The sequence below is a fragment of the Spea bombifrons genome, chromosome 10 (genome assembly GCF_027358695.1).
Source record: "Spea bombifrons isolate aSpeBom1 chromosome 10, aSpeBom1.2.pri, whole genome shotgun sequence".
NCBI lineage: Eukaryota > Metazoa > Chordata > Amphibia > Anura > Pelobatidae > Spea > Spea bombifrons.
This window is the reverse complement of record NC_071096.1, coordinates 10,352,733-10,374,720: the sequence shown is the minus strand read 5'-3', so window position 1 is coordinate 10,374,720 and position 21,988 is coordinate 10,352,733. Positions and strand designations below refer to the sequence as shown.

At 37.7% G+C, this 21,988-nt stretch overlaps 1 protein-coding gene across 1 annotated transcript in view; it reads left to right on the top strand.

Moving 5' to 3' along the window:
• Nucleotides 1–837: 837 nt before the first annotated feature.
• The window catches only part of ANO3 (anoctamin 3), an 83,352-nt gene continuing 62,201 nt past the window's right edge, over nucleotides 838–21,988 (top strand). The window contains exon 1 of the mRNA XM_053449164.1: nucleotides 838–964. Coding sequence (XP_053305139.1) covers nucleotides 919–964 — 46 coding nt within the window. The 5' untranslated portion in view covers nucleotides 838–918. The remainder of the gene's footprint in view (nucleotides 965–21,988) is intronic.

Genomic DNA, 21,988 nt, shown 5'->3' with positions numbered 1-21,988 from the left:
GTGTTCCATAATTAGGGAAGGTATCCCATTATGTTAAAGACCCCATGTATCTCTCTCTCGGAGTTGAGTGACCTTATGGCTTCAAAAAAAGAAAAGTGGTAAATATTTACAACTCTTTGTATTTGAAAAACACACCGACGATAAATAAGTATTTGTGCTTACTTTGTGATTTTTAGCAATGTTATATCCATCTGATCTCAAACCTTTTTGACTCGCAAAGGATTTTTATTTACGTTATTTATCCAGAAGTATTGCAAAAAGGTTGCCTTTTATCGCAAATCTGGTGATGGCTACGTTGAAATCGGTTTTGAAATTTTTATATAAAAAGTACCCTTTAAGGAAAGCAAAATATTTCCAATAGTAATTGCAAAAACCTCCGATTCGAGGCAGAAAAAAACATATTTATAAATAAATAAAAAATAAATTGATTTATTTTAGTTTTAAAACTAAATTGATTACAGAATAAGGAGCGTTGAAATTCGATGGTGCTAAATTAAAGTCTTTAAGGTCTTCTCAAAAAGGTTTTGACCGTGTAGCGCAGTGTGTTTTTGTATTGCAGCTTGCTGGATTGTACTGGCATCGCATCCTGCTGCATGCAGTGTAGCAAAAAAAAAAAAGAGAAAAAAAAGAGAAAAACCATTAGCTAGCATTACTGAGAATTATCCTTCAAGCAGCCGCTAAGGGGAGCATGGATCTAGACCTTCCTCCATGGTTTCTATGACAACATGATGGAGCACAGTCTTTCAGGCTAAGTGCTTTGCTATAGCAGGTGTCGTATTCCGTAGCTCTCCACCAGCCTTGGAATTCTATAGAATAATACGTCTCAATTCATCCCCCCCCCCTCCGTTCCCCCCCCTTCCTCCCATTCCATCAAATTTTATTGTTTTAATGAAGATTTGACATCATCTATGAACAAAGATGGTCCACCACTCAGGTTCTATTCAGTGCTTTAGACAGCAAAAAGGTCAGTTGTTATTCTTTTTTCTCCTCTCCGCTGCTTTGCCATGAGGTCTGCTTGCCCTTGTTGCAGTGTGCTAGAGCAGCGATACTGCGAAAGGCAGCTGAGCCGATGTACTGCAGATGTGGGAAACTGTTCTTAATCTTAGCTGCATGCCGTATGTCTTAGAAGAATAATACTGTCAAACTTCACCGCACTGTAATTGTTTAATCGCATGCTTCTCCGTGAAAACTTACTGCATTGAACTTCTGCATCACACGAGCCATGCAGAGGGTCTCTCTTACTGAATGCCTGCAAAAAAAAGAAATATCGTAATTATGACTTTTTTTGTGGACAAGTTAAATCCCAGTCTGCATCAGTGTTTTATTAATACAGTAAAATATATATTTATATTTATTATTTTTTTTTTTTTTTTTTATTTTTTTTAGCACCAAACTATTGATCTCTGTATTTTGTAAATAGCGCACAGACTCTATAGGTAAAAAAATAGTTAGTAGTGCAGTACAGTACAGATGAAGTGTCTTCCTTTAAAAACTTTATTCAATTATTTAAAGTGGTGGAATGAAAATGTATTCAGAGCATGGAGTTACAAAAAGAGTAGAAATAAATTATGCATTTGGTAAAAGTGAAATAGAAAATGTGCCTGAAAAATGGGGCAGAGACATGTCTTCTACGGGCAGAAGCAATTATAGAGCAATGCCGCTAAGTCATTTGAAATCATTTCCAACAATAGGTTTCATTTAATGAAAATTATTGAACGTAAAAGATTTAGTGGTTGGCACGACAAGTTCACAGCTACGTAGTGAGTGCTCTAATTTCTGCCAGCCACCCAGAAACTCAAGGAAAATGTCAAAGCATACCAATGGTCATCAAATTAAGCAATCAAACAGAGTTTTCTTCGTATTGTGGTCACAGACTTTGTTTTGTATTGTTGAGAGGTAGAAAACAATATTTTATCACAAAAGAAAGTTAATGTTACAACTTTTATATGTAAACATATGGAATTTGATGACAGATCAGAACCATTCTGCTTATCTGGTCTCCCCATTTCTTCTAGCTGTGAAGACTCAGACCTTAATCAGTCCTTGAGCTTGTCTTAGATGCAGGAGCCATATGGCTATCCCATGCATAAGCGCTCTCATTGTATTAGCCTCTACCACTTCTGCTAGAAGGCTGTTCCACTTATCTACCACCCTCTCAGTAAAGAAAATGTCCTTACATTACATGGACACTGATCTTATCTATGTACTCTGCATTTAGACATTGTATCTAGATGCAGCATTCCTAGTACTGTTGAAAATGTTACATTTTGTCTGAGTCTTGATTTGTACACATATGTGACGCAAAAGACACCGATAGGTTGTTGCCATAAAACATTTTCATTGTTTCTATGTGATTAAACATTCAAAGGAAAGTACATGATGGCATTTACTTCAACAGAAGCTGGAGCGTCAGATCGGGTGTGTTTGTGTGGCATGGTCGGCCAGCGCTGGACATTTGCCTGATGTGCCAGATGGCCAGTCTGGGCCATGCTTAAAACCATGTTGAGGTCAAATAGCTCAGTCTGCCACTGATTCCTATCAGATAATGTAAGATGTGAGTGCATATAGAAAGTCATCACCAATATATATTATTCCTGTGTAATAGTACAATTAAACTTAAGGTTGAACTTTCGGCTTGGTTAAAAAATATTATACAAGCACACTTTACTTTTTTTTTTTAAACAGCAGGCTGATCATTCATTTGACCATGATTTCTTTTCATGCGGAATTAGTTATAATGACTCATGTTTTTCTGAAGCTAATTTTCATTTCTCACTTCATTGTGATGAAGGTCAATTATCCCTGATCTCCTGCTCATTATTATGGCCATTGGCATTTCTAAACGAGTGTTGATTGTTCTTCTAGTTTTTATATGATTTAAAGTGGAAGTTTCTCTAGTTCTCAAGAAAAAGGTACAGTTTGTAGATGTTAACAAAACAAAGCAAGAATTCAGCGCATACCCAGCCAATACCATTCAAAAACATCTAAAGCATAAATGTTGGGGAGTCCATCACACTATAAGGCTATTGATTGCTTAGCCCCCACTACATCAAAGTACCCCAGGTCCAGTCCTATCTATTTTTTCATGGCTATATTTGTTACCAAGGAGCTGAATCAATGGGACTGCACTGAATTTTAACCCAATGAGAATTACCTGCAATTAAAAAGCCTTCTTTGGACAGTGTCAATCACTATTGTCTGCACATCCATGCTTACTTTTTAACTTTTGATTCCCTATTATCTATATTTTCTTTTCTATGCCTTTGTATGCTACCTGTTTCCGAACCTTCTACACAAAGTGGATCTTTATCACTTGCTTTTAACCCTACTGTACAGTAAAATGTCAGAGGCCCAGGGGCTGTGGGCATGGGGGCAACTTGAGCCAACATGCTATGAAGGTGAGAGCCCAATGGGTCACATAAAGCAACATTATGTGATCTGGCAATAGTAGCGCGTGAGAAAGGCGCAAGACACGCTCCAGGTAAGAGTTTGTGTGAGCAAAAAAGTTTGTGAGAGAGAGTGAGTGTGTGTATACATAAAACTGGGTAGAGGCAGTTGGCTTTATGTAACCCAAGACCAGAAGGTGCTATCCCTCCCCTGGCACAGATTCTTATCAGTTAGATTTCTTATCTCTCATATCCTAGTGCTCACTGTTTCAATATGTGTTCAGAAAGACAAGTACGCCAGTGTCACTTTAACCGCAGTTGACGGAGCACAACACATGTTTATACAAGAAGTATTTTCCTTTAGGAGAATGTATTCCCGCTGTATTTCACATAAAATCTGCCGCATAAATTTTCTTATCCCATTGCACTTCATCTGCTGCCCTACTGTGCCAGTCTCTCCACAAGATCCACAAGACTTACAGAGTCCTCAACAACAACACACCTTCTATATCTCTGCTCTTATCTCTAAATAATTTCCTAACTGCCTCTTTACACGCATACGATTTGAGTCCCTACCCAAACTATCTTCCCAATCACATCTCTAGGATATTCCCTGCCCTGTAACTATCCTCTGGAATTCCCTACTTTGTTCCATCAGACTCTCCCCTATAGATTCTACTGTGTACGTTCATAACTTTGTAATTTTATGGAGGTCTGTATTTATATTACAACGGCTAAAATGTCAGGCCCCTGGAGGTCCCAAAACTTCTTGCTGCTCTGTTCAGAAAGTTGTGACATAGGCTGCCTCAATTAGATGGTAAGCCGTGTCTAGTGGCGGTGTAGTCCTTTGACCTTTACTTTTGGACTGTTCTGCTTCGACACCTTCTGCCTGAAAGTTCCCAACCCAGTCCTGACATAGTTTTATATGTACTGCAGTTTAATATGTAATCTTGTCGACATAGAAACTTGTAAATTGCTCCCTATATAGCACTATTTTTTGTAAAATATGGCCCATTGCATTTCTGTTTTATATATCAGCCCAATGATATTGCCTTTGGTTAGCGCAGGCTGCTGTTTTTTTGCCAAATATTCCAAGTGATTCTTGGCAAAACATCCAGCATAATTTTGTTGTGGAAAAAAAATAAGCACATTAAACCTCTTAAAACTCGCTAATCCTTTGACAAAAGAGAACATTAGTGGAACAAACTTTGGTTTGCATTTATTAAACTCACTGGATATTGCATACATCAGCAAATTATGTTGAGGTTACAGATTATGAAAAGAAAAAACACAGGGAAAATGACACAAACGTTACTGGTGATGGCAATACATCATTCTTTATAATTCAGCACCTAGTTTATACTTAATGCTGTTGTCAAATGTTTAACCTGCATTGTGTGGAAGATACATTTCAAGTTGGCTGTAGGCTATAGCTGGCATGATGTAGATTGTTTCTAATGACCTCAGCTGGGTCCGTCCCTAAGTAAAATTAGTCTACTGAAGGACTTTGGCTGGACAAAGAATCCTTCCAATACCAAAATATGCTCTTGTCCATTAGTTTAGCTGAGTGCACAAGCTTTTGCATGACATAGTATGTTGCCTGTGTTTTAATTCTGCCACACTGGAGGGTTTTTGAGCATGCACTTTAACGGTCATTCCACAGCATCTCAATTAGATTCAAGCTAGGCCTTGACTAGGCCTCCAAAACCTTTATTTTTTTCTTTTGGACTTGCTTCTGATCATTGTCCTGCTGCTTAACCCAACTGTGCTTAGGTCACAAACTGATGGCCGATCATTTTCCTTAAGGTAGAGAGCAGAGCTCTCAATAACGGCAAGTTGCCTATGTCCTGAAGCAGCTAAACAGCCCCAGGTCTTCACACTACCACCAACATGTTTGACTGTAGGTAGATGTTCTTATTGTGGGATGCTGTTTTAGCTCTGTGCCGGATATAACAGGACCCATGTCCAAAAAGTTCCACTTTTGACTCATCAGTCCACAGAATGTAATCACAAAAGTGGTCATACAAAAATTCAGACTTTGATAAGCTGCCTATGGGAAAAGGATACACTAAGTCAATATTGAACCCTTGCACCCTCATCAATTTTATATACTGCCTGTTTATGTGCTTCTCAGAACGAGAGTAGGACATGGGGTCCAAAACAATCAATTGCAGCGAGTGTCCTTGCACCTGGAGTCACCTACTGTGGTGAGATGTTTTAGCCTAAACTCACACCATTAGCAATGCAGAAGAAGATCTCCCATTAGCCACCAGGGCTAAGATTTAAATGTAGAAGATAAAGTTAGAGCACTTTGTGCAACCATTATAGTTAGGGAGGTACACCTGAAAGAGTAGCAAAAGTTGTGGGACATTCTGTTTGTCTTCAAGACATTCTGTGTGCAAATCTGCACCTAAAATAATGTGCCATTAATTAATGTTTACAAATATTAACTAACGTTATCATTTACTTATTTAATCATTGCAGCAGATATTTATGGTGTTCTCAAGATGCGTGATGTGAAACTGTGAGCTCATTTGTCTAGAACTCACTGACGAGAAAATACCACTTAACAGCATTCAGAAATAAAAAAGCGTATCAGAGCTTTGATGAAATACAGACCTACAGGCAAAGTTGTTTTTAAAAATGATTGGAAATCACTACTTTACAAACTACCACAGTTTAAGACTAAGCATGGCAATAAGTTATCAAAAACATACATTTTCTGTACATTTAATCAATAATTTTATAATAACTTATTTCTTTAATATCAACAAAGAGATGTACTACGTGTGAGCCGATATCTAGAAGATATCTAACAGTGTATACAAGATTTATTATCCTACCGAACAGACCCCAGATGAAGACCCCTAGGCACATTGATTTCCCCCTCCAAAAAGGATAAAAATTAGGGGTCATAACAAATGAAAAAGCACTATGCAAGAAGATATCTTAGCAAACCTATTTCCTAAAAAAAATAGGAAATAATCTATAATGCCTTAAAAATTCTTAACCTAATTATTAATTCTTCTAGATTTAGAAATTATATATATATATATATATATATATATATATTTTACACACACATACATATACCGTATTTGCTCGATTATAAGACGATCCTGATTATAAGATGACCCCCCCCCAATTTCGATATTAATTTAGGAAAAAAAGTTAGCCTGAATATAAGACTACCCTATAAGAAAAAAGTTTTACTAGTAAATATGAATTCATATGTAAAATATTATTTCATATTTAATAAAATAAAATTGAGAAAAATGCATTTTTTGTTTTTATTTCCTTTTATATGCCAACCTGCCCCCAGTTACGCACATCTGCCCCCCCAGATATGCCATATATCCCCTATTTGCTACTCTGCCTCCCAGATATTCCTTTTAATCCCGCTGCTGCTGCTGCTGGCATTTCCGCCAGGGTTTCTATGAATGAGCACCAGAAGGTCATGTGACACCGGTGCTCCGTCATAGAAGCCCCAGAGGAAGTGCCGGCATTTGCGGAAGTTGTCTGCGCCCATCGCAAAGACCTTCACTGGCTACCGGAGAGGAGGATTTAGGTGCCCCTGCTCTTGTAGTCAGACCTCTATTTGAGGTCTGATTAGAAGACGACCTTGACTATAAGACGATGGTTATTTTTTTTTGAGCATTTGCTCTGAAAAATACCTTGTCTTATAATCGAGCAAATACGGTATTTTGGATTTGCATCTTTATGAAGAATTCTTGGTTGTTTGGTTTATATTGTATCTTCACAGGCAAATTTAAATATCTTCCATTAGACACGCTGTAAGATCAAATCCGTTCCGTCTTTCTGTGTACAGAGGTCATTCATAAGTATACACTGTTTGAGGAGCTCTGACATTCCGGCAAAACACATATTAGATTAGGTTCTGATTAATTTATGAATGTCATAGCAGAGGGGATGGACATAGATGGGTTTTCCGTGTAGGAAAGGTCCCTTTTAATTGATCTCAATGCTGATATTGGACTCGTCGGGATTCTGAAAGCAAGCATCTGCAATGCTGATAACACGGGATGCAGGATACAGTTTTTTTAACAATACGGCTCAACAAACCACATACGATGCCCATATTTACAACAAAATCTGGAGATATTCGTAGTGGTAAATGGGCCGAGTTCCTAATGTTTTCAGCTTGTCCAACATTAGACACTTTAAGGCCACGTCTTCTAAATGCATATACACGTGGGCACCTTACATTTTTACTTTCATGCAGTGTGCAGCCGTGTGTATTCCAAATAAACAAATCGTATTATATAAAGTTTTCTTTTTTTCTGCCCCTTTAAATTATATTTCTGTATTAGAAATGAAAACTATTATAGTAAATTAAAGTTGTTTTTTTATAGCATCCAAGTTATGCCTGTCAAATTGATTAATGTATTGGGTTTCTATGGTTACTAAGTGCTTTTATAGTCTTTATGTAGAGTAGTGTGTGTGGAAAGATCTTTCTAAGTTTTACAAGTAAATTGTCAATCTTGTATTGTTACTTGCTTGCAAAATAATTATAGTGTTACAAACCAGAGAAATGACAAGCTTGGGGCATAATTATAATAAAACTTGGATAAATTTCCATATAAAAAAAATAATGTTTAACATACATGTCAACAGTTCTAGGCGAAAATCTCAATGATGTTCTCGCAGAAGTTACCCGAAAAATCTATGATTTCACCTGCTTTCCCTAAAAGTAGGCAAGAACTGGCAGTCATTTTCGATCAGTATAATTGGAGGTTTGTTTTCAAAGCAATTATTGCATTTTTTGGTTATTGAGATTGTTTTATAAATAAAATTATTTACAGCCAGTGAAAATGAGATGCATGAATAGTGGGAAAAAAAGTTTCTATTTACTTCTTTTTATTAGTTTTCTGTTCCTGTTTCCTGAAATGATTTTTTTATCCTTAAAAAGGTTTTACAATTGTCTTCCAACCATATACATGGTTTACTTGTCAGCGATCCCTTGGCAAATCTCACAGGGCGGTCTAACAAGACCAGCATGCACATGGTCAGAAAGCACTATCACTGACTTGAATGGGAGCCCTTTCCTGCCACTGATTGGCTGCTTCAAGCAACCAATCAATGGTAAGAATCATCAAATCATTGAGGAGGTGGGCAGCTGCAAGTTTTCCCTAAAGTATGCACTTTAATATGCATTCTTTTTCGGTGAGGCTATATGGGACATTAAACATTCTACTTAGACAATTATTTTTCTACTTCTAGCAAATGGACACTATATTAAGCCCATTGTTTGATGCAAGTGTGTTCTCTGCATTATACTACTTTGCTCAATCATCCAATACTCAAAAGGGTTTTAAAGACGAGTTTCTTAAATCCAATCCAGTATCATATTGCAGATCTGACAATTACTTCTACAAGAGTGTTCATTAAATTCGCTTGTTCATCACGCTATAGGAGACACATCACAAACTGAATTGGCATCTTCCTTAGATATCCTGGCAATGTGCCTTAAAGAAAAATCCGCGTACCAGGTTTACTTTCAATTTTTTAAAACAATTCCTTGAGAATGAAAAATATGCAAGTGCTGATAATATCCTAAAAGATGTGGGATGTTTTAATGCTTATGCATCATATAGAATTTCCTGCAGTCCATTATATTGTCAAAAGTGTGCTTTCCAAAATAAAAAGGCGTAGTGGGTATAAAGAGTGGGACCACTGTATATAAGTCATTTTTTATTTGTGGCTGGTAATTTTTGGCAGATCACTGCATTCCACAGCTTTTTGCCAGAATATTACGCTACGCATAGCCCCCAGAGTGTACGCCCAAGGCAAGACCTGCCAACAATTGGGTTTCCTGCTGGCGACCAGTTCATATCGGGCTATAGACAACTCCTAAAACCAATAATCTGCAGTGACTACAATAGTGGACAGTGAAAATACAATTTCAAATTACAATTAAATGAAGGCACATTAAAACACATTAATCTATACCAAACAAGGGCCTGGTATAGATTAGTATCTTCATGACCAGACACCATTTAAAGTCATGTTCATGCATATGATGGAGTGCGTGTATATGTGTAAAATTTCCCGTAGGGAACAATTTTGTGTAATGTGTCAATATGTGTCTGTATTAGTGTAATAAATTACTAGCCCAAATTAAGCTTTGGTAACATTTTAAGCAGACAAGAATGGCGTTGGGTCACAGTGAAGTGTTATTTTATTAATAGTATGTAAAGTTGTAAAGAAAGAATAGACAGATTGAACGGTCTAACCACAGACTTTTAAAAAAAACCCTTTAAGTAGATGTATTGTCCTGATGCACAGGAGATAACTCTGATATCTTAATGGAAAATCTACACTTCAAATGTTCTTCTTTATTCTTCCTAGTAATGAAAACAGTCCAGATAGCGTTGTTCTGTATTGACAGGCTGACTAAGTACGTAGAAAACATGCTTTCCAAAATGAAGCATCAACAATGTATCTCACTAATGGACTTTCATAACTGGTGCAGGGCACAGCTTCCAAGCCGCCAGCATATTCAGCACATCAGGCCTGCGATTAAGCACTTCCTGCTGTGAAACATCCATTGCTTGTTCCCCTCATGCTCTTTGTTGATGTGCAAGCATAAAAAAACATGTGAAGAAACAGAGTTGTGATTTCATTATCCAGAGTAGTATTGAGCCGGCTTCGTCCTCCACCATGTGCTGCCGATTACTAAATATGTTGTCATTTATCCAACATTTTATTGTTTTCACATGTCCTGATGATAGCAAGTAGCCAAATCTGATCAAAATATTAATTGACACTTGTGTACATATTGAACTCCATTAAAATGTAGCAGAATGTGAGGGTAAGCCCTTTAATAAAAAAGAAATCAACACAATTTGTATGCCAAAAATAAAAATATAAAATAAAAATCTTGCTTATACTGAGAACTTTTAAATGCTGTAATTTTCCCAACAATCATTTTGAAGTTTTAAATAAATCCCTTTTATGATTTAATGTTGCGGTTGTGTAAGGTTGCTATTTAATGCTGAAAAGCCATATTCTAACTGTCAATAGTCAGTAGCGTATTGAATGGCATGCTAGTTTTTGTACTTTGATCATGACCTTATATATACCATACATTAAAGTATCCCCCCTGCTGCTTAATTTAGTTTTTGTGAAGTTCTGGCGTGGTAATGGAATCATTATTATACATGTTAAGCTGTCTCCGCTTTTTCCCCATATAATTTTACAATAGTGCCCCAACAACGAATATATATATATATATATATATATATATATATTCCTCTTTCCTCTTGTACCTGTATGTCAATTGCTGTGTTGTACTTGTCATTATCTGTAACATTTTCTTCTTTGTACAGCGCTCCAGAATCTGTCAGCACTATATGAATAAAGTATAATAATAATAATAATAATAAATATATATTAGGCTGCAGTATAACCTTGACGCAAGTTCAATGCATCTCAGGGGTGCCACCTTGGTAGTTTGCCTAGCATCCTATTCCTTTCCTATTCATTTAGCATAGAGTCAAACAGTGGCGGAACTACCGGGGTCGCGACTGCGACCGGGCCCTGGAGTTCTGCCAGTCAGGGGGGCCCAAGGGGTGCCGAGCGGTTGCTGAAAACGACCGCTCGGTAACTCTTGGGCCCCCCTGACTGACAGAAATCCAGGATGCCTCTGCTCCCCGCCGCTGCTGCCGCTGTCGCCGCCGCCGCGCTGCACAGAGTGCAGTGTTGGGCGCGTGAGGCGTTTGTCTCGGGTGCCGGCGCTTCACGCTGAACGCCGGCATATGACGTCATATGCCGGCGCTCAGCAGTGAAGCGGCGGCACCCGAGACAAACGTCTCACGCTCCCAACACAGGAGTTGACGGTAAGTGACCTACAAAGGGGGGGTAGGGAGGGAGTGGGTAGATCGTGAGAAGGGGGGGAGGGTAGATCGTGAGAAGGGGGGGTAGGGAGGGAGGGAGGGAGAGGGTAGATCGTGGGGGGGTAGGGAGGGAGAGGGTAGATCATGAGAAGGGGGGTAGGGAGGGAGATGGGAGATCGTGAGAAGGGGGGGTAGGGAGGGAGAGGGGAGATTGTGAGAAAGGGATAGATGGGTTGGGGGGCCCTTAACAGATTCTCGCACCCGGGGCCCTGAGGTTTCTAGTTACGCCCCTGGAGTCAAAATAGATTAAAGGTTAGCCAACCTTACTTATATTAAAAGTTACTTTTACAGCTTTTTTCCCTTAAGAGTTCTGAAGAAAAAGGTCAATTTAATTACCTGCTCACTTACCAACTTACTGAAAATAAGGACACCTGTGTGGGACTTGTGAGTACCAGGTAGGACCCAGCCACAGGTGTTGCGAACCCAAAGACCACAACAGTACCAGTGATAAAACTGTAGCCCTAAAGATCAAAATGGTAAAATGGGATAAAATAAAGCATTTTGGATTATTAAAAAGTGACAGTGTGCATCTATTATACTTTTTCAGAAAGTTCAAATATTGACATACATTTTGAGGACTTTTTATGTTTGCTTATGTTCTTTTGCTAAACTCCATCTTCACAATCATTTCAAACAAAATAAGACTTCTTTATTTCTCATTCTTTAATTAAACCATAAATCTTTTCTCTAAATGCTGATGTGCCCTTTATATTAAGCAGTTTCCACCAAGGCATGCACATCTAGAGTTTTGCATAATGTGATTGTATAATTCTTTCTACTTCCCTTGGATGTATTATTAAGCAATACTTAAATCACTGTATAAATATGCTGACAAAATAAGTACAAAATCTAAAATTATATTTGCATTCTGCAGTTTATGGGAATGTGTTAAGAATAAATAAGGCTCATTCTATCGCAGATACACAGATCAGACCAAATAGACATTTCTTCCATAAAGAGCTTAGTGCTAAGATAAGTTGCATGGGCGAGTTAATAAATTTGACATTAATTGAGTCCTTTTAATTCATATACATGTTCACAATTTGCATTTCTTGATCACTGTTTCGATGATGTTTGTACAATTCTATCCAAGCTTTTGCTCTGACTATTTTATTGGAATGAACCAGAGTGCCATCATTAAGTGTGAGTGAATAAAACCACAGATGGTACCTGTCTAAAGCAGATGATAAGCTGATCAAGAACAAACAGAGAAAAACAGGTTTGAAGGATTTGGCTGCTAGTGAACTGGTTTTGTAACTTTTTGTTCTTTTGCGAGAACGAAATATGATTACTTGGAGGATCAAGTGATCTCCCACCAAAACATATTTTATACCCGTATCAGCAAAAGTATTATGCTGTTTTCTCTTCTTAAAAAGTTCTAGCTTTTTTTCATTCTTAATCACCCAACCAGACACTCTGACTAATAAATATCTATGGAGGAATGGACTTTATTAGCATCGCCATAAAGTATCACCTCAGTGTGGTGTTTTAGCAGAGAAAGTCATTGAACATATCACATGACCGACAACAATGGCTGCTTCCAGGTCTGCAGATAAAGGAAGATTACTGGAGAAAAATGAAATAACACCAACATACTTTCAGTGCTATCCTATATCTCTGTATACAGCACTGTATTTTATGTTCAAGGAAATCTTTTTCTAAAGGACTTACCCCTTAAATCTTTCTTTTCTCAATGAACAATGTTCTTCTTTTGTGCTTATCTGCTTTGAATACAATACTTTGTGTTCTTGTACCTTGTATGTTTCTGTTGCTTTAGTATATGGAACTAGGATTTTTTTTTTACTGAAAAAAATCACTATGCCTGGCCTGATGGCAGAGACTTTATCATAGCGCTGCAAATATGATAGTGGTTTTAGTTGATATGTTAATACAATATTTTAATCTGGTGCACATATGGTGAGTGGGAATATTGTTGGGTTGAATTGCTGCCAAAAGATATAATAAACCAGTGTGCCCAGGTTGTGCGCCGATTTTTGTGTCAGGAAACAAAAACAAAGAATGAAGAATGGAATTCTGGGAATAAGCGTAAATTCTGCTGCATTTACTCTATTGTATCACATATACCTCTGCTATAATCGCGTGTCTTGTGACTGTCCCAGTCTTCACAACACAGTCTAGAGTATTTTGGGGGTAGTGGAGATTAGGGGCAGGTATTAGGGGTAGGTTGGGGAGATCCTCTGATTGTTCCCTTTGTACACTGAAGTGCAAAGCACCGCAAGGTGGCATCTCGACCACCTTCCTGCTTTACGCCCCAATATTCCAGGTCTTCTGATTCGAACATCTGAAATGTTTGGCTGAGGGTATGCTATAAACCTATATTATCAGCTGCATGTTCTTCATGAGCAATCGCTGGGGTGGCAAAATAAGGCAAAAATTACAATGCATGTTCTAGAATGAGGCTTAATTGCAGGTTTGGTAAAATATATGCATATAGAATATATTGCACATGTTGTGTAGTACAATGTCGAATAAGCAGACCATATTTTTTACATTAAATTTGGGGTAATTTCCTGATGCTTTATTTATGTGATCCGAGTAATTTATAAGAAAAGAGCACACGTAAACATTCTACATGGTGGAATAACTTAAAAGGTATCCACAATGAAAACAGTGTAATCACCAAAAATCCTGTTTTTTATTTCTAACCTAGAATCATAACTTACATAAATGTTTTCTAGCACATTCAAAAGTGTTATTCTTTAGGAAGTATTATTTAATGAAATAAATTGGCTGGTAACGATCGACTGACTATGCTAAAAAGAGGCCGGGAATTTAAATTTCACACCTACCCAGACGATATCGCAACATGACCGGAAAAGGAAAAATCAATGTACAGGAAAGCATAAAAACACTGATGGTTTAATTAATTTCACCCTAGGAGCACAAACAAGTCACTGACGTTCTATACTTCATTATAAGATATTTCATTTAAATCCTAATTCAGCAGTTTGAGCAATAGAGGAGATAAAATTAAAACCTTCAATATAAATATTTATGTTAAACCATCCCCAAATGTACACAGCAATACATTACACCTTTGTGTTAATGGTTTCTTAATGAGAATATGTCAAAAGCAGCCTTTACAAACTAAATTAATTGAAAATATTGAACGGGACATTACCTTACTGTCATTTAATGCCAGACACATAAATATAAATTTCATGTTTTATGTTCATATAGCTGAAGCCTATCAGTGTCACATGACAAGAATTCTAAATTACGAAAAGGGCAAAAGGCCTTTGTAATGCTTAATTCAGTTACAAAAGTGTTAAACTCTCCATTCTGAGAAAACAATACATTTTTTGTGTATTTTGTGTTGTAATAGGATTTTCTTATAGGAAGCACACAAGTTTTTTTTTTTTTTTTTTGCCAAAATCTATTTCATTGGAAAATGCCGTCCTCAATTCATTATCGGATGCCCATGTTTCAGTAGTGTTTTACTAAAACAAAGTGAGATATGGCTTTAACAAATCAAATTGGCTAATTACATTCCATAAGGGTTTATTTATTTTCGATAGTGAGAAACAGGTAGCCAAATTATAGGCTTCCTAAAGGACATGAAACCAGCATATTAATTCTCTTCCTCGATTCTAACATGGACATATTTTATTATTATAGTAATTAAAATAGACTACAGTGGTCAAGAGAATACATATTATGAGAAGAAGCACTATTTCTAAGGACACGGGACAGGTGGCAGCGCTCTTCTATGTATTGAGTACATCTTGGCCAGGAGTTAGCCCCTCCTCTATGTACAGCTAGCCCTGCCCTTTTATAAAGCCACTCCTCCAGTAGAACAAGAGTTCTGGTTAGCATACTAAGGTATGCTAATTCCTTTGTGATAAAGCCTAAGATCGTCAAACAATGGCCAGGGCAGACCCTTGGCTTGGTTTGTTAAACTTTCTGTGAGTTGACCAGGACTCAACCACAGCTTAAGAAAAGAGAATGGAAGTTTTAGTTATGTTTTTTAGTTCCTATCCATTTGTTCTTTACGGTAAATCTACTGGGAATTTGACCATATTGCTATTTCATTTCAGAAAGTTCTAAAATATCAAATTTCAGCTCGCTAGAACTGATATTTGTCAAGCTAATTCATTAGGTAATTATATTATTGGAACAGGAAAGTAAACCTCTTCACAATATTAAAAAATAATGAGTAATTCATTGTACTGAAATAATGTCTTAGGCAATGATCTCTCTGCGTGAATTTCAGGGTTGATTGAAGGGTTTTATCTTAAGCTAAGAGCCTTCCATTCCCCACCAAAATGATTAATAACTTTTTGTCAATGCACCCTGAACCGTTGACTTCCAAAAGACAGACGAGACAGTACATTCAGTCTTAGTCAACATTATTTGAAAAATGTGAGGATTTGAGCAAAGGAACCCATCAGTTAATATTTCGGGAACTAGATGAACTAAAAATTAATCATTTACTTTACAAGAACAGTTAACATCTGAATCTCTTACCTATGAAAGGTTTCTAGAAACATTTGACAGCAGATAAGACCTATTCAGTCCTTCTAGAGCGCTTATTTTTCCCTGCTCTAAAGACCAAACCTTTTTAACTGGCCCATGTATATTTAAATTCTTTCATTAGCCTCTACCACTTCTACTGCAAAGATATTCCACTTATCAGCAAAATCTCTTACCCTCTAGTTTTAGATCATCTTACTTTATTGTAATATTTCTTCTTCTTTCAACTAAGCTTCTCAACTAATGTGTTACGTTCCAAATATCGGCTATACCAAAAAATGTTAACATAAACCAAGTTCTAATTATTTCAGGAAATATCCAAGTCATATATTTCACAGAATATGTGAATAAAGTATAAAATGTTTGTTAAACTATTACAGATGGACTCACATCAGCTCATTCTTGGTTACTTTAAAAAGGACTTTGAGCTAACATACCTCTATTTTTTTCTTTACAAATAGGAAATACATTTGTCTGCTCTCAAAACTTAAGAACTCTGCCGGTCAATGCTCCTCTTAGACTTTAAACAAATGGGTTACTGGATAGCCATTTAATCAGCGCTTTAAAAAATTAGTTTTCCCAAAGAAAGCAAAATATTGTAGATTTAGTTGTTATTATGTAGGTAAAAGATTTCAAGCATATGCTAACACTACACTATGCATACATACATGCTAATTTATTTATAAAGCATTTTATATATACACCAATCATCCATAACATTATGACCACCTGCCTAATATTGTGTAGGTCCCTCTAGACCTCTGAAGGTGTGCTGTGGTATCTTGTACCAGGATGTTAGCAGCAGATCCTTTAAGTCCTGTAAGTTTCGAGGTGGAGCCTCCATGGATCAGACTTTTGTCCAGCACATCCCACAGATGCTCAATTAGATTGAGATCTAGGGAATTTTGAGGCCAACTCGACATCTCAAACTCATTGTTGTGTTCTTCAAACCATTGCTGAACCATTTTTTCTTTGCGGCAAGGAGCATTGTCCTGCTGAAAGAAACCAATGCCATCAGAGAATACTGTGCCCATGAAATGGTGTAAATGGTCTGCAACAATGCTTAGTTAGGTATGTGTCAAAGTAACATTGACATGAATGGCAGGATCCAAAGTTTCCCAGCAGAACATTGCCCAACATTGTCTAAAGCACCACACTGCCACTGCCGGCATTCCATCTTCCCATAGTACATCCTGGTGCTATGTGTTCATCAGGTAAGTGAAGCACACGCACCTGGCCATCCACGTGATTCATCAGACCAGGCCACCTTCTTCCATTGCTCTGTGTGCCCATTGTAGGTGCTTTCGGCAGTGGAGACCCTGACTGGTCTGTGGCTACCCAGCCCCATATGCAAAAAACTATGATGCACTGTGTGTTCTGATACCTCTCTATCAGTACAAACATTAACCTTTTCAGCAATTTGAGCTACAGTAGCTCGTCTGTTGGATTTGACCACATGGACCAGTCTTCGGCACACACATCAACGAGCGTTGGTCGTTCATGGCCCTGTCTCAGGTTCACCGCTTTTCCTTCCTTGGACCACTGACCACTGCAGACTGGGAACAGCCCACTTTAATAGGTACACCTTGCTAGTACCAAGTTGGACTCCCTTTGGCCTTCAGAACTGCCTTAATTCTTCATGGCATACTTTCTACAAAGGGCTGGAAACATTCCTCTGAAATTTTGGCCCACATGGACATGATAGCATCACGCAGTTGCTGCAGATTTGTCGGCTGCACATCTATGATGATCCACCACATCCCAAAGGTGCTTTATTGGATTGAGATCTGATGACTGTGGAGGCCATTGGAGTACAGTGAACCCAGTTTGATATAATGTGAGCTTGATATAATGCTCAATTGATACCAAGGGTCCCAAAGCGTGCCAAGAAAATGTCCCCCACACCATTACACCACCACCAGCCTGAACCATTGATACATTGCATGTTTACACCAAAGTCTGACCCTGCCACCTGAATGTTGCAGCTGGAATCGAGACATCAGACCAGGCAACGTTCTTCCAGTGTTCCATTGACCAATTTTGGTGAGACAAATGGTGAATTGTAACCTCAGTTTACTGTTCTTAGGTGACAGGAGTGGCACCCAGTGTGGTCTTCTGCTGCTGTAGCCCATCTGCTTCAAGGTTCGACGTGTTGTGCATTCAGAGGTGGTATTCTGCATATTTTGGTTGTAACAAATGGTTATTTAAGTTACTGTTGTCTTTCTGTCACCTTGAACCAATCTGCCCATTCTCTTCTGACCTCTGACATCAACAAGGCATTTTTAGCCACACAACTGCCGCTCATTGGATATTTTCTCTTTCGGACCCAACAACCATGCCACGTCTGGCACCAACAACCATGCCACGTTCAAAATCACTTAAATCTCCTTTCTTCCCTACTCTGATGCTGGGTTTGAATTTCAGCAAGTTTTCTTGACCACGTCTATATGCCTAAATGCATTGAGTTGCTGACATATGATTGGCCGATGAGCTATTTGTGTTAACAAAAAACTGAACATGTGTACGTAATAAAGTGGCCAGTGAGTGTTTAAATTCCTAAACCTAGTTTCACAAGGAAATCCAATTGAGTGTTACTCTGCTAGGATATAGCGCATTAGTACCAATAGTGGTGGCAGCATCTCATTCTTACTTTTCTTTTTTAGTTCAGCTTTATTGCCTTAGCTGAACTACAGTGCATTGATGTGCTATTGAATATTCCCTAAAACTCCACTCCTAATGTCAGAATGGCACACAGCCATTGAAATAACATTTGTTTCCTATGAATAAACCACAATGCAGCTGGTGCATATATTGATTGACCCCTTATGCAAATTGTTAATGGGAAATCTGTAGACAATTTAAGCGATACTTACTGTGAAAAAAAAAAAAACTCTGACCGTTATTCAGTACAGCTAATGGTATCCCTGGGGTTGAGTGATTGCCCACTAGATAAGATAATGCCCGAGTTTACCTACTTAAGAAATTACTCTTACTATTGATTTCTTAAGTTAAAGACTCAAAAACCTTTGGACAATAAAAAAGTCTATATCTCTCTGTTAATTAATTCTCAAGGGGGTGTCATGATCTTAAAGTTTTTCTTAAGATTGTAACTGGAAACAATAATTAATAAAGTGATGGTGAGTTTAGTTTGGATGGAGTGATGGAGTTTTAGTTCATTGGCTTGTATGAAGGGGCCTCTTTCAAATTATCGCAGGTGATCTGTTTGTTGTGAAAGAACATATTTGGTATAATATCGAACAAACTATACACTTTAACTGGTTGTAGCCTCCTATTGCTGCAAGTATTCCTACCTTCTTGTAGAAGGGACCTACATAATTACACAATGTCTAGAATCACAGAGCTCAAGGCCCAGTCATCTTCATTAACATGAACAGGACAAGCAGACCCTAGCTATAAATGGGGGCCATGCATTCATCAATTAAAACTAAGGGGGAATAATGTTTACAAAAGGGAAGCGCACCCTAAAAAACCAAATAGATTTAGGTCTTGAGGTGTTGCTAAAATGACCAATATGTACATAAAACTTAAGGAATAAGTGCAAATCCATCAAATATTATTTCAAACCACCTACCCAAAGCATTAAATGTGATGGACTGCCTTCATTCTTCATGGCATACATTCTACTAGGTGCAAGGCCTCATTTGGGGCCTTGCTAAAGTAAGTGTCTTTACAAAGCATATATAAAATTGGAAACCTGCTCTAAGTTAATGCAGAATCTGTTAAGTTTGTATTAATTGATTTTACGTTGGAGGTTGTTGAAATGCAAATGTTACCGAGAGATAATAAGCTGAATATCTATTTTTGGCATACGGTGGTGAATAAATGTATTGCTATGTTTGTTTGTATAAATGATCATTGCATCTAACTTTGTTGCAACAAGAGCTTTTCTGGATTTTATTTTGGATGAAAAGAGTTTAAAGAACAAGCAATTGGAAGTTTCTATGATAACAGCAGATGGTGCTAAAAAAATTATTTTTAGGTTTAGTGTAACACAGAGATGTTCATGTCCTCGCACAATAATCAATACTTCTGCCACATTTATTTCTTCTTAGATAAATGGGTTTATAGACACTTTTTGATAAAGTGTAATATGTGTGGTGTTTTAGCCTTTGGTTGCCATGGAAATAGATTGTTCTTTGTCTGTTCCTTAGAGATTATAAACGGCTTATGTACTTTACAACAAATAGTGGAAATTCCCACCTGAGCTGTGGGTAACACCATTGGTAATGAGTGTATGTTCGTTAATAGATCCCACTAGTATTTTTAACAAAATTAGAAGGTTTGACATTGTTTACATAAGATTTACTATATTATAGCAGGGAGAAAATAAAAAATAACCATTTAGAAACAAAGAATTTGATAAAAACCTAGTTGGCCCATGTAGTCAAAATAAGTCTTTGTTCCTGTCTTAGAGCAATGTGCTTATCTCATGCATGTTTAAATTCTCTTACTATGTTAGCCTCTACCACTTCTGCTGAGAGGCTGTTATTTAAACATTTTATATAATTTTGTTAAATAATTTTATATAATCTTTTTATAGTTAATGATTTCAGGTTCCTGTAGGAATGAACTGTGCGAGGCATTGTCAAAGTAGTAGAAATTAGTTAAAATGCTTAATTAAAAAAGCTTAATGAGTGGTGCCTGTGGGAGGGACTTATATTAAGCCACACCCATTCTGCATCTAGTCAAGAACCTAATCTGATACCCTTGCCTTGGAGTCTGTATTGTAATATACACTGATCAGCCATAACATTAGGACCATCCGCCTAATTTTGTGTAGGTCCCCCCTTTTGCCGCCAAAGCAGCCCTGACCCATCGAGGCATGGACTCCACTAGACCTCTGAAGGTGTGCTGTGGTATCTGGCACCAAGATGTTAGCAGCAGATCCTTTAAGCCATGTAAATTGTGAGGTGGGGGCTCTATGGATGCATCCTCTTGTCATGTGTTCTCCAGATAAGCGACATACCCGGCCATCCACGTGATGTAAAAGAAAACGTGATTCATCAGACTACCTTCTTTCATCGCTCTGTGGTCATGTTTCCATTGTAGGCACTTTCAGCAGTGGACAGGGGTCAGCATAGGCACACTGACTAGTCTGCAGCTACGCAGCCCCATATGTAACAAACTGTGTTTCAGAACCAGCATTAACTTTTTCAGCAATTGGATTTGACCACGCGGGCCAGCTTGTTCCCCCTACGTGCATCAGTGATAGGTAATGACCACTGCAGACCAGGAGCACCCACAAGAGCTGCAGGTTTTGAGTTGCTCTGACATCTAGCCATCACAATTTGGCCCTTGTTGCTTCTAACACATCAACTTTAAGGTGAAATGTTCACTTGCTGCCTAATATATCCCACCCAGTGGTGGGTGCCACGATAACAAGATTATCAGTGTTATTCACTTCACCTGTCAGTGGTCATAATGTTATGGCCGATCGGTGTAAAAATCTGAATGAACCAATAGTACCGTTATTCTTTGTAAGTTGTAGGTATATTTTCTTGTGTGGAATAAATAGTTTTATCAATTTAGCAATTGAGTTTTATACCACCTACTATCTGTACCAATCTGCATCCCTCTCCACAAATATTTTTAAATTGAAATACATTTACTAGCTTTAAACATATTTTTTTCTTCTAAAAGTTTTTAAAAATTTTTAATGGCAACTATAGAACTGAGCAGAAAAGGAAAATAAACTGTTTTAGAATTCTATAAAAGCTTGTGTAATGTTAACATTAAGACGAATGGCAGCGTTTTGTAGATTGGTCTGCAACTATTCTGAACACTAATATTATTTTTATGAGGATAACAAATCCTTAAGATGTATGTCGCAGTTAAACAATAAGTCACTTAGACCCGAAAAAAGGGTTTTTGCTTTCAAGGTAAAAAATATTGGTTCGGATGCGACTGATGTGCTATTCAGTACGCATGCCGCCAACATGCTAAATGGGGCATGTGGGAGCTAAAAAAGACATTTCCCATATCCACTTATATTGTTATTAGTGTTCACTACAATTGTCCTTAAAGGAAATTGCATAGAGGTTTTAAAGAATATACTCATCTCATGGAGCAGGGACTAAGTTTGGGCATTTATTTAGAGGTGGACAAAAAATCATGTGCATCATGACGTATGTCATCACATCACATGATGTTAAAGTAGAGTGTGTGCCACTA